The 13,960-nt window shown below is 35.8% G+C and overlaps 1 protein-coding gene across 2 annotated transcripts in view; it reads right to left on the reverse strand.

The window, feature by feature from the left end:
• The window catches only part of ADAMTS19 (ADAM metallopeptidase with thrombospondin type 1 motif 19), a 252,521-nt gene that overhangs the window by 67,068 nt on the left and 171,493 nt on the right, over positions 1 to 13,960 (reverse strand). For both annotated transcript variants that reach the window (XM_070465074.1, XM_070465073.1), the window contains 2 exons: positions 10,209 to 10,336; positions 6,204 to 6,324 (listed from right to left, as the gene is read on the reverse strand). In XM_070465074.1, the coding sequence (XP_070321175.1) occupies positions 6,204 to 6,324; positions 10,209 to 10,336 (249 nt within the window). The remainder of the gene's footprint in view (positions 1 to 6,203; positions 6,325 to 10,208; positions 10,337 to 13,960) is intronic.

The following is a 13,960-nucleotide window of genomic DNA, read 5'->3' on the forward strand; positions in this document are numbered from 1 at the left end:
AATTAGGTATTTTTTAGGAAATACTCTTTAGCAGTGGTTAGGAATGTAATGCCTCAAGTGAAACAAGAAGGTAAGATAAAGTTGGATAGAAGAAAAGGTACGCACAAAAAGGCAAAATTAAGACTTCATTTGGTGTAGAACAGAGACTGAGCAGATGCCAACTTTTGGGTGAATAGGTCTGTTTTAAAATTATATTAAAACATTAAACATTCTTCTCAGTATTTCTGTATAGCTACACATAGCTCTAATAAAAATCTAATTTTCAAAGCTACTGATAAAAAGATATAATAGCTAATCCCAGAGTTGTCTCCTATTGATTAATTATGCAAATTCCTGAAACTGTTGACAATTATTTGCTGTTTACCAAGAGGTAGCAGACACCCCACCTGGTGGCAATGCCTGGGATTAGAGGTCTGTGCTTTTCAAATCAGCATTTCCAATGGAGAATAAATTTTCAGTAATACTAAATCATACAAGTACGTCCATTTTGTTACATGAACGCAGCATGCAGCAATGGAAACAGAAACAAACACTTACTTCCTATTTGCATACAAATATGAGGTGAGATGACTTCTGGACTCAACGAGCTTAGAATTGAATTGGAAAGATAAGACACAAATATCTTACATAAAAATGAGTTACATAAAGCTTCCAAAATTAAGCTTAGAAGATCATATTCAAAATAAAATGTCTAATTTCCCAATGAAGAAAGTAAATTAAAGTTGTTTAAACCGTCCCCCTTCTCTGATCACATCACCACTCAGAAGTTTTGCTGCTATTTTAACTCAAAAGTGGGATTTTTTCCCCCCCTTTTAAGTGGTTCTATACATTACTGATGTCTGAGTAACACTGGCATCAGCAGGAATCACAATGGTTCAGAGAAGAGAATATTTCATATAGTCAAGGAAAGCTTCATAAAGAAGCAAAAAGATTAACTGTCTTTGAAGAATGGATAGGATTTGGATATACAAGTGACCCTTAAACAATGCATGAGTTAAGAGTGCTGATCTGCCCTGTAGTAAAAAATCTGAGTGTAATAAGTAGTGGACCTTCTGTATACGTGGTTCCTTTGTATCTGTGGTTCTACATCTGAAGACTTAAAACCTGCAGATTGTGTGTACTGTAGTATTTACTATTAAAAAAAATCCATATGTAAGTGGACCCATGCAGTTACTTGAGAGTCAACTGTATATAAAAAAGAGTGAGTTCACCATATGTAGAGAAAAGTAACATGGTAAGTGATATTTTTTGTACCACAAAAAATAACTGACAGAATGAGAAGGTGTAAGAATATGGCTATATTAAGAGAATTTAAATGCATGCCCAGGACACTGAATATACCACTTGAAGCTACTGAACATTCTATAGCAAGGAATGTGGTAATTAGATACTGGTTTGGAGAGGTTTTATCTGATAGTTTGGAAAAGCCTCAGTGATACAGCTGTGGAAAGCTGTATCAGGAGGCCAATGTAAAAATTCAGGAGTGCTAGAGGCTAAGGCAGAAAATCTAGAAGGCATTGTAAAGGAAAAAAAAAATTCTGAGTTTGAGAACCTGCAGAAAGTGAGGACATAAACACTGAACACAATGTTTTATTATTATTTATGTGAGAATGCAGTCATCATTTATAAAAGCATGAAAGTCCAATTTGGGTAATAATCTGACAAGTTTTGCAGTTTGTACTCAACAAAACAGTATAACACACTAATAAAAAATAAAATATGCAGTATCTGGAACTGCAGGGTAAGGTCAGGCTTTCCTCACCTTTGTGAGGCAGTAATTGAAGCCACAGGAGTAAATGGAGAAAACTGAGAGATAGAAGAAGTCAAAGACTTAATCTTGGTGACAGTTATGATTTTTAACAGAAAGACTGAAAAAAAAAAAAAAAGGAAAGAATCCCAAGAAAGTAGAAATCTGGCTATTTTGGTATAATGAGATCTTATAGATCAGAATATTTTAAGAAGAGTACTGTTACAAAAACCTGTACAGACATCAAAGAGAAAGGTGACTAAGGGGAGTCTACCAGATGTCACAAGCAAGAGGTAGCTATTCATCTCTGAGCAAATTAAGGTGTTTGGAGAAGATGATAAATTCCAGGATTGTTAAAAATGAAGAGAAGATACAGAAAAGTAGAGGCAGTAACTGTAAATTCCTATTTGAGTTTAGCAGTAAACCCAGAGGTATGCTGTATTTTAGGACAACAGTTATATACAAGTTTATAGTTACATCCAGAGCAATTCTCTGTTATTCAATAGAAACAGCTTGGAGGACAGGTGAGTTAGATTGCGTTTAAAGAAGAAAGGAAAGAAAATATTAAACAAAGACATTTGATAAGGGATAGCTAAGTCTGGGGCTCTAGATATTTTTCAGTAAATAAGCTATTTAGCACAATTGAGACTGCATATTTTTAAAAGAAGTGAATATACAAGTGGCTATTACTGAGCTCAGAAGCTGAAATAAAGACTATGATGTCAAGGTCATAAACTTGATCCTCACATCGGACAGTATGCATTGTACATACATAGGAATGTCCTCTTTCATAATCAAAGATCCCATTCTTAATTGGCCATCTTAAAATGCCCAAGGTAATCATTATCTTCATATCTTCAGCAATTATTAATGCTATATTTTGAACAATTGCTATGTGCTAGTCACAACTGTAGATAGTTAATATAAATTATTTCATTCATCCATAATGATATCATCCAAGGTAGATATTTAATAGATTGGAAAATAAAGGTAGAGGAAAAAACACTTGCCTTTTTCAAGACTGCCTTGTCAGTAATTAGCTGATGCAAGCTTTGAACTCAGATCTGTCTGATTACAGCTAGAGCCCACTATTACTAATTCAGAGAATACATGACACTATGACTCTCTTATTGCTGTGGCAAACACAAATAAAAAGTCTAAGAGCATGCATTTCTTGTACTGGATTAGTGTCATCATCTCTCATACTAAGAATTGCAGATTTTAGACCCACTCTCTTCTAAATGTATATTGATAACAATATAGTTCCACAAGTGGCAAAATATACAATTTACCTTTAAAAATCCCTTAACAAATCAACCCCTGTCCAGGCAAATTAAGATGAAATACATTATATATGTGCTAAGGAACAAAAATTCTCTTAAGTTGATTTTCTAGCTCCAACAAAAATGATTTAGCAAACTCTGAACAGAGCACCGGGACTGAAAACACCCACATGTGTCTGCACATGTGTTACTCATACAATATATACAGTGCGTATGGCCAACTGGACCAAAATAGGGCTGCAATTCCTTCAAGAAATTCTAGGAAGTCCACAAGCTATAAGGATAAAATTGTCTCAAGAGAAATGAATACAGCATTCCTAAAGTCACAAGCAGATGAAGCCCACAGCATAATTAAAGACTCATACAGATTTTTGTTTTTTAAGTTCTTAATCATGTAATGTTTCATTATTCATTATGTTAACAAATGTTAATGAATCACACACTATGTTGGTCATTAGGACTAGGGTATTGAACAAAAAATAGCCATGATATTTTTCCTCACTGATCTTTAAAGTATAGTAGGAAAGGAAAGATCAAAGAGTGTAAAATTACAAAATTACCATACAACTCAACTCTATGGATACCAGTAGGGTATCTATACAGAGAGATAGGAGGTGGAAGTTGTTCAGGGAACACTTCATTGAAGAAGTGACATCTGAACTGAGACCTGAATGCTAAATGATGCTTGGTCCTTGGAAGAAAAGCTATGACAAATCTAGATAGCTTATTAAAAAGCAGAGACATCACTTTGCCAACAAAGGTCTGTACAGTCAAAGCTATGGTTTTTCCAGTAGTCATGTATGGATGTGAGAGTTGGGCCACAAAGAAGGATGAGCACCGAAGAAGTGATGCTTTTGAACTGTAGTCCTGGAGAAAGCTCTTGAGAGTCCCTTGGACAGCAAGGAGATCAAACCAGTCAATCCTAAAGGAAATCAACCCTGAATATTCATTCATTGGAAAGACTGATGCTGAAGTGCCAATACTTTGGCCACCTGATGTGAAGAGCAGACTCATTTATTGGAAAAGACTCGGATGCTGGGAAAGATTGAGGGCAAGAGGAAAAGGGAGGGACAGAGGATGAGATGGTCAAGTGGCATCACTGACCCAATAGACATGAGTTTGAACAAACTCAGGAACATAGTGAAGAACAAGGAAGCCTGGCATGCTGCAGTTCATGAGGTCACAAAGAGTCAGACACAACTTAGCAACTGAACAACAACAACCAGGCAAAGCTAACAGAACAGTATTTTTAAATGCAAGGTGCTAGAGAGAGCATGGTCAGCTTGAGCACCTGTAACAAATCTATTGGTTGCAGCTTAGAGTAGGAAAGTGACCTTGGCAGAGTTGATACCAGAGAGACAAGTAGGAACACCACCACACAAGGCCTTATGGTTCAAGTTAAGAATTCTAGTTTCTTCCGTGAACAGTGTTAAACTAGCATAGTACTACAAGCATCACAGATTTTTGTAAGGAAATAACAGTATTAGTCTCTGATATTCCCAATATTGTAGGCATTTTAGATATCTTCCAAATATCAGAGGTTGTTAATATAATTTAGAAACTAATAAAACAAAAGTAGAAATTAAAAGTGTAATAAAACAAAGGAGATTTGAAGTAAAAATTGGGGGTGGGGGAGGAATGTATTCATCTAACTGTAGTCAGAATGAACAGCATTACTGGTTTTTAACTGCAATTTCTGTTGTCTAAATTTAGTTGAAAAATTAAGTGTTATTATTACTAAACAAAAACTACCAGTGCTGAATATACATCAGTATTCCTCGGTGAACTGTCTCTATGCAGGTAAACAATTATGCATGAATAGGCTTCAAAAGTTCTAGTATCTTTAAATCTCTTCAGACATCATTTTAACTTTTTCATGATAAAAACATCTCTCATCACAATCAGGCTGAAAAGCTTATTATGACTGTACTTCTTAGCTGGAAGTCTGGGAGCCTTTTACAGCTTTGCCTGACTTTTCTAAATGAGTTCTGACAGATTTTGACTTGCAGGACCTCTCACCTTTTTTTTCACAACTTTGGAGATTGAGATTTTGATCTGCAATTTACCCTGGGCCTTAGTTATTTTTAGGCTTCAAGTTCTTCAAGCTCACTTATCTTTTATTCTGCTTGGGCCAAGAGAAAGGTTATATATTTGAGGGCTGTGTCTAATTTTCTCTTCTTAGGGGTTTAAAAAATCTAGCATGAACTCAGTTTTCCTGATTATTCAAATATAAATGGCTTATTCTTCATATTAAAATATATATTTTGGGGGTACATCTTTCAGTTTCTGAACAAGAAATTTAAAACAGGGAAAAAGGTCAATGTATGTAGTATAAGCATATAAATGACAATGAAAATCTATCATAAATACTAAGGTAGTTCAATAAACAGATGTCCAGGTAAGACACTAATGTAAACATAAAATATTTGCTTCCTCCCAGTAAACTTGAAGGCTGGAGTTTAAAGCATTTTCTGTATATAAAGCTTACTTGTGAGTCATTATATTTCAGTACAGATAATATCACTTTTTGCTGTGGATCACTTTAAAATTCACACTACATAGATCATTCACTGTCTGCTCATCCTCATATCCCCTATGAGTGTTTATAGATGAGGAAAGAAAACAAGAAAATATGCGTTCCTGCTCTTAATATATCTGGAATATCAGCCCACATCTTCTGATTTCCTGTTATAGTTTCCAACATGCTACACTGCTACAGACTGCTTTCAAAAATGTATTTCTTTTGAACTTAGTAAACAGATTAAGAAAATAATAAAAAAAAAAAAAGGAAAGCTGAAAACCTGAAGACTAATACTCTCAATGGTTGCTTCAGGCTGTTAGAAATCATTATTCTCTGTTAGACATCAATACCATGCATTGGAGGATAAGGTCTGTAGAAATCTGATAATATTAGCCAATGCAAATTAGATTATTCCCTTGCTGCTCCAATTTATTAAATGCACAACAGATGATTTCATATTCTCAGTATTGGGAAATGGGCTTGTTAGCATTTCTGGCTCATATCACATGTATTATATGTCATCATGAAAAATCATTCAATACCCATTACAAAAGTCTTCAACAATCAGAAATGTGATTTCTAAGTCAAGTGCAAAGTAATTTCTGTCCCCAAAGACTGTTTGGATTAGCAATTTTGAAAAAAAAATAATCACCTGCTCCTCTGGTGTGATTAAAATCTCCTTTAATGATTTTGCATGATTTTCCATTGCCATTGCACACACCACAATGATCTTCCCTTGCAAGAGACCCTAATAAACCATCACAGCCAACTTTCTGCAACAAGAGAATGACAGTACATCATAAAGTGAGCTTTTTCTTTTTTAACGACTACTTCAGGACAAGCCTAGCCTACAATAGACATATTTATTTGACAAACTAGTAAAACTCCACATTCACTGGTGCAAACTAATATAGCAAGCCTGGTCTACAAACTAGACATATTTATTTGACGAACTAGTAAAACTCCACATTCACTGGTGCAAACTAATATAGCAAGCTCATATCAAATAATATCATTTGTAAAGTGACCAAATAGTAGGACAGTGATAAAAGTATATTTTCTTATATTAAAAATTAAATAACATCCTAAAGTAATTTGGAAAAATCTTATTGAGACAAAAGGAATTTACATAAATCCCAAAAGAAATCACATTTCTACTAAATGTGACATGACTGATCGAATTCATTCTGCTCAGCACAGAACAGATGGGTTTCACCATATGGTTGGCTTTACTCCTAAAGAGGTTGCTGAATAAATGCTGAATATTAAATATTAACTTGTGCAAACTAAACATAAATGTTTACACTCATCATAGTTCATGAATAAATTTCTATTCCCCACCTTCTTTGGAATCTTAACACAAGTGAGCAAGAACTGCTTATAACCTATGTTTGCTATAAGAAAATATTAACTGGGATAATTAATTTTATATGATCCCAGAAGAATTATGTTAATGTTAACTATGTTAACTATGCATCTTCTTAGATTAAAACATTGACTCTTTTCTAGTGAATAATGTGGGTCTCTCACAGATATTCAGAAAAGATGATATTTTACAAAGTTGTACATACTCAAAGGATATAAGTTAATATGTTGGTGGTAGCTGAAATAAATGGTAGAATTACACCATTACCCCTGATCAAGAAGAGCTGCAAAACTGACTGATGATACATCCATTTATAACAAGTTACAATTACTTAAATAAAAATTTAAAGTATCAGGTAAAACAGAAACAAAACCAGGGTCTTTTTCTGTGGTTGGTGTTGGGTGGGGGAAGAAGCTGATTAGAAAACACAGCTGCAGGATGGATATCCCGAGAAAGCAAAAATCACATTAAACTTGCATAAAAAAAAGTATCCTTTCTTTTTTTTATCAGTGTTAAGAAGTAGTCAAAGCAATTCAGTAGTGAACTCTGATCAGCGAATCAAAGCTTATTTGGGAAGAAACAAAGAGAATGATTCTGGATGAAAGACGTGGCCACCACGGGAAATCCTCAAAATACAACAAAGCCATGGGAAGAGTTCCCTAAGCCAGAGCCATGAAAAGCCCAGAGAGCCCTGGGGTTAAAAGTCTCTCCTTCACGTACAAATGGGGAGAAACTGAGAGTCTAGAGTGGTTCTGAAACGACAGAAAGCACCTTTATTATTCTATCCTCAGCACCTAGCTTCTTTCTTGGTAAATACAATAAACTCAATAAAGAGTAGTTAAATGATTGAATAAATGACAGTTGCCTGCTAGCTTTTTGTAACCCTTGTAACTGGGACAGTATATGTTTCTAAAACCTAAAATAAAAGGCAGGGATAGACACATGTCATGGCTCAACAACATGTATATTTAAAATAAGGATGAAAAAAATCCACATTTTGTAATCGGTAGTCACAAGTAGCCAGACTTTTCAAAATATGCCCATATAACTCCAAAAATTGAGGATAAATGTCTTGGAAAAGACAACACTGTTTAACTGGTGGTAGGTGCCTGAAGCACCACTGGTAGCTGAAGATAGGGTAATACCACAATAATACAGAAGACCGCTTTCTCTATGCTTTTCCAGGATATAAACGCCAGGCAGGCCAACTGGGTCACCAAGAGAAAGCTGTCTACTTCCAATTGCTCTCCTTAGTCTACTCATCAAGTTTAGAAATCTACTTTCAACTTCAATGTCGTATATTTTAGGATAAAACAAAGCACTCCTGCCAAACCCAGTATATAGAGTTGTCAGAAAGAAAAAAAGGAAGCATGTTTTTAATTATATTAAAAGCCTGAATGAAGCATTTTAGTTAAAAGCCAGAATGGTGAAGTATTCCAAAGCTATCAGAAGTCACAATCCACTTCACAGAACTTTAAGTACAATCATCAGACTCACATAACACACAGAATTTTGTGTTGTTGTAGCTGTTATTTTAATGTCCAATTAGGGACTCTATAAAAGGTCTGGCTTACACAATATGTTAAGTGAAAAGCATACCAATGTAAGCTAATGTATTTGGCATATAGTTGGAAAAATAATTTTCTTTGAAAAACAAACTCATTTAAGTCATACTAATCTGACATTTACATAAAAAGATGAAATAAAGATGAAAGTTTTAACTGCACAACACAGAGCTCTGAAAACCAAATGTTTATAGGTAAATAATTGTAATGATTTTTAAACAAATGAAAAATGTATTCCAGGCTACTGCCATATACTCTTAAATAAAGGGAATTAATATGTAATTATAAGAGTGTTTCTTATATCCAATTATATCACATGATTCTATGCTTTAAACATTATAGCATGCTGGCAAAATAAAGAATCTAAGAGCTGGTAAACCATTTAAGTTTCAGATTGTTTCCAAGTTTGTACCCAGAAGTCTATATACTTCGATTGGACCACAGACTGATCCATCCATAGTTCGTAACTGTTTTCAAATTTTGGTGTGTGTGTGTGCTTGTGTGGTCAGGCATGCATTTTTAGAGGAAGAAACCAAAACTTTCATCAAATTCTCAGAGGTGTGTATTATACAAAAAAGTCAATGACCACTGGCCTATTTCATTTTACAGATTAGTTAATGGATGTACACATGTTTTAAGTGATTTTCCCAAGAACAGTTTCCTAGTGGCAGTCATGGATTCTGAGTGTTGCTCTGCTCAGATACCTCTTTCATTACTAAAGGATGCACATTCTCCTCCCACACCTGGGAAATGCATCAGCTTATGGCTCTTAGCCTGCATCCCTTTTCAGAAAATGCCTAGCCTAAAGAAAACTGCCTTTCCCAAGGTCAGAGCCCCCTCATCCCCTGGGGCAGCTTGTATCCAAACACTAGTAGACAATAGGCTTTTCTTGCCCGATGGAGACACCTTTGAAGAGCCATCCCAGCTACAATGCCCTCATGAAGCCAGCTGAGGCCTTGTGATGTGCCAGCCCAACGGCTCCCTGTGCCCAGTCCTGCCTCCTCCCCCTCTATACACACACTGATCATGAAAACACTTGGCATTAAATTTCCTGCATATTTATCATCCAGGGATAAGGCAACTGTGATAGCGGCAGACCCGAAACTGGCAAAATTCAGAGCTTTAGCCATTAATCTTTCCACTATGCTATTTATCTGAACAGAATGACTGATTTTCTAACGATAAAGAAGAGCACATAAATGCGTACAACAGATGGAAATTATTTTTAAAAACAAAAAGACATATGAAATGTTTAAGTATAATAAAAATTGAATATACATTTAAAACTCAGCTGATACAAGAATATTGATAATATTTTAACATTAATGAATAATAAGACTGATCTTATAGGTTTTTGCCACATGGCTCAGTCTTGGGCACAAGACATGGAAAACTGGAGTGCTTGAGTTTTTGGTCTGGAATATGTTGACATAAAATGCCCAAAGTGTCATAATTTCAGGCTTGTAATACATACATTATTGAATAAATATGTCAGATTCTTTCAACTAGAAATGGACATTATAGATTTTCCAGTCTGAACCCTTCACTATACAGATTACAGAATGGACTTCAAAGTTGATCATACTTGCTGAAGGTCACAGTTGAGGCAGGACTACATTCAAATCTTTTGAATCTCAGTACAGAGCTTTCCAGCATACTGTGCAGCTGCTCCAAGGTCCCCCAAGCCTCCCTCAGTGCAGACACTCACCCTTCTGGAAAGTCTTACCTGACACCTGCCATTTGCACAGACATCTAATCCCTGATATCCACAAGAAGTTCCATCCAACACTTTTTCTGATAGAAGAATAGGCTGTTCTTTTCCAATAGGAGAACAAAACAAGGCACATGGCTTTTCTACATGCAGAGTGGATAAAAAGAAATGAACAAAAGTTGATCCATAAGTATTTTTATCTCAAGCTTTATTTTTCAAAACCGTTTTGAGTAAAAAATATAATATGTTAAATAAGTAATGTACTACTAGAGTAGACAATACTAGAGGGTTATTATGAGTAGTAAATGAGATGATGCCTGGGGAAAAAACAGGTACCCAATGAATATTAACCTACTTCTTAAGAATTGTGTCTTCAAATTATTTTTAAGTGTATCACTTATTATTTTTGGCACTAAATCTCTACTACACACAGACCAAGTATTCTTTGTGAAAAATATTTTGCACACTCCCATTTTCTGCTTATATCTTTTGGCATGAACCCCTTTTAATTATAAGAACATATCCAATTTCTGCTTATTTAAGATTTATTTTATTCACGAAGCTTTTCTTGACGTCTTACTTCAAAATTCCAACACACTAATTTTCAATCCTATGTATTTGGCAATTTCTAAGAGAAAAATTACTAAAGGGAGAAAGAAGAGCTTCTAAGATGAACAATTCTTATAAGATTTTCCATTGTGAGGATGTTTAGAAATGCAATACAGTCCCATGAGAACATGCACTGGAATACCCAACTGCTGAAGTGCCAGCTAGCAGTCAACCCTCTTTACTGTTTGCTCAGAGAGCATGTTGGGATGGATGATGACTAGGCTGACTTACTGTTCTAGGTAAAGAATTCTTGAATGGCTGGCAATCTTCTTCAGAGCTTCCTTAAGCAGTAAAGGAGGGTGAGTAGAGTAAAAAAACTTGACTTTCAGGCTCAGTCCAAGAGTGGCATAATATTTTTTAAAGTGCTGTTTCTATTTCTAAGTATTCTTCAGAGGAGCTCTAGTATTTGGTAACACCAGTAGTAAGATTATCCAAATCTGAAACTTCAGAGCAATTTCCAGGCTACATTACTACTCTATTGGCCTGACACCAGTCAGGCCCTTTACTGTTTATTAAGCTCATATAAATAGAATGGAAAATAGTTTACAGTCTCTGACACTGATCTTTGCTTATGTCTTCAGTAAAGTTCCACGTATGCTGATGGGATTCTATAAATACCAAATAACAGCCAGAGGCATGGAACAGGGTATCACTTGGCAAAGAGAAGACAGACAGTTAAATGAGCCTTCAGAATTGAACATTTCAAACAGTTTTCACATGTGGCTTCTGAATACTGCTCTGAACAATTTTGGGGAGTTGGAACATGGCCTTTAATGTGCATGGTTTTGAAATTTTCCTTTAAGATGCCATTATAAGCTGCAATAAAGCATTTCAATGTGCTCTCACACCTCAAAGTAGGTTATGTTTATTCAATGACTGCTTACTATGTCATATCTTTGGACTTAAAAACAGCTGCTGTGATTGCCACACTTTAATACTAATATATGTGTGTGTGTGTGTGTGTGTGTATAATTCTCTTTCTGGAGTCTACATTGAACAGAGTAGCAAACCAGATATATGAATAATGTCGAAAGGAATTAGCCTAAAAAATTTCATTCACATTCTAAGCATGAAATCAGATAAAAATCTTTGTATTTCTCCTTTTACAACATACTGTCAATTGACTGTACTTACTTTAGCTTTATAGATGACATAAACATTTGATACCAATCTTCCTTCCTGGAGTGTACCCTTGAGATTGTGACATTATAGTGATCCATGTAACATGCCAGTACTTGGCAGGCAGGCTCTGTCTTGATTTAAGAGATCAACCCTTTCCAAGATATGCATTAAACATGGATATCAGCCAAATTTCAGCACAGAGCATGCAAAATACCTGAATGCTAAAGCCATGCATCTTTTTTTCCCTCTAAAAATAAATGTTCACTACTGTATTGATACCTTATATTTAATTCTTCTAGCCAGAGATGGCCACTCCCACACTCAAGTGCCAAAGACTTGGGCATTTTTATAAGACCTATATATTTCATTTTTTTTCCATACTGCTCTAATACATAAAAACCATTGTGTATTATTCATCATAGACTGATGTGTTTGATTAGTACATTTTGCAAAATTATCAAAAGTGCTACCCTGCTAATGATATATCTATTATAGATCATTCTGATGATACACAACACTTTATAAGAGCTTTGATATTTTAAATTGATCCTCATACAACTCTGATTTTTTTTTTTTTTGGCTGTACCACTTGGCTTGTGGGATCTTAGCTCCCCAACTAGGGACTAAACCTGTGTCCCGTGCAGTGGAAGTTTAGAATCCTAACTACTGGACCACCAGGGAATTTCCCCCTCACCTTTTTTTTTTAATCTGGAAGGAACCTGTTTTTTGTTTCTTATTTCACATGGGTAAACAGGTTTCAAATGAATTAAATATTATCAAATTGCACAGCCAGTTAGAGGCAGAGATAGGATTAACCCAAGATCAGATGATGATTTTCATGAATTGTCATACTGATTTTATTTTTACAGAGAAAAATACTGTTGGGCTGGCCAAAAAGTTTGTTCAGGAACAAGAATGAACTTTTACGTCAACCGAAGATATTTAAATATTATGCAGCAAATATTCATCAGAAGCTTAATAATTGCCAGACAGTACACTAGGCACAGACAACAGTGGGAATAGAGACATTTAAATCTGCGACAGCATGGTCTGCTGGAGTACCTGCAAGGGGTACATACATATCCAACATCGAAGACCAAAGGTATTCTTTTTTCCTGGAGTACTTGACATAAACTGAGTCCAAAACATCAGAAGAAGTTTTCAAGGTAAATAAAAGGGGAAAGAGGTTAAACTTTGAGAAAGAAAGGATATCATGCCAAGAAACTTGCATGTTTACAAGTCCAGAAATAAGAAAACATGGTGTATATGAGGGATACAATGAAATTCAGCCTGGTTGTGCTGGAGATGGAAGTGAGGCCAGAGAAGTTAGAGGGGACAGGCCATAAGAACGGCCCTCTGAACCAGGCAATAAAGTTTGAGACTGGTCCTGACAGCAACAGGACTCATGGAAGGGGACTCACTGGCACACGAACCAACAGTTCTGAACTTCAAAAAGGCCAGCCTGGCTGAAATGAGGAGGAGGAGCTGGAGGAGAGTCAGAGAAACAGTGAGAAAGCTGTTCGAAGAATCCAGGTCAGAGATGGTGCAATCGTGAACAAAGATGCTGGCAAACAAAGAGGTTTGGACAAATGGGGTTTGCTTATTGATTACAGGCAGATGGAGATTGAGGCAGAAGGATTTCAGCTGAGCCTGGTAATGAGGCAAATCATGTTATTCTCCATGAGAGAGAATAGTAAGAGGAGCAGATGGTGGGAGTGAGAGACAGGAACGGAGGAAGGGATATGTTCAACTTGAATCATGCTGAGTTAGAGATGAACGGGATGTTAAGTGAGAAGTTCATGCAACATACAGGTAAACAGCTAAGGAGCTCAGGACAGACAGATCTGGTTGGAGATAAATGCCTGTGTTCCTTTAGCATTTGGATGATAAATAAAACCTAGTGAATAAGTAAGATCATCCCAAGAGGAACATTCAGTGAGAAGAGGGACCAGGATAGGTCACTTCCCTAAGAGACACTATTCTTTTCACTTAATATTTATTGTCTACTCTGCTCAGGCACTGTTTACAGAGCTAGA

Source organism: Odocoileus virginianus, chromosome 3 (genome assembly GCF_023699985.2).
Source record: "Odocoileus virginianus isolate 20LAN1187 ecotype Illinois chromosome 3, Ovbor_1.2, whole genome shotgun sequence".
In the NCBI taxonomy this organism is placed as follows: domain Eukaryota; kingdom Metazoa; phylum Chordata; class Mammalia; order Artiodactyla; family Cervidae; genus Odocoileus; species Odocoileus virginianus.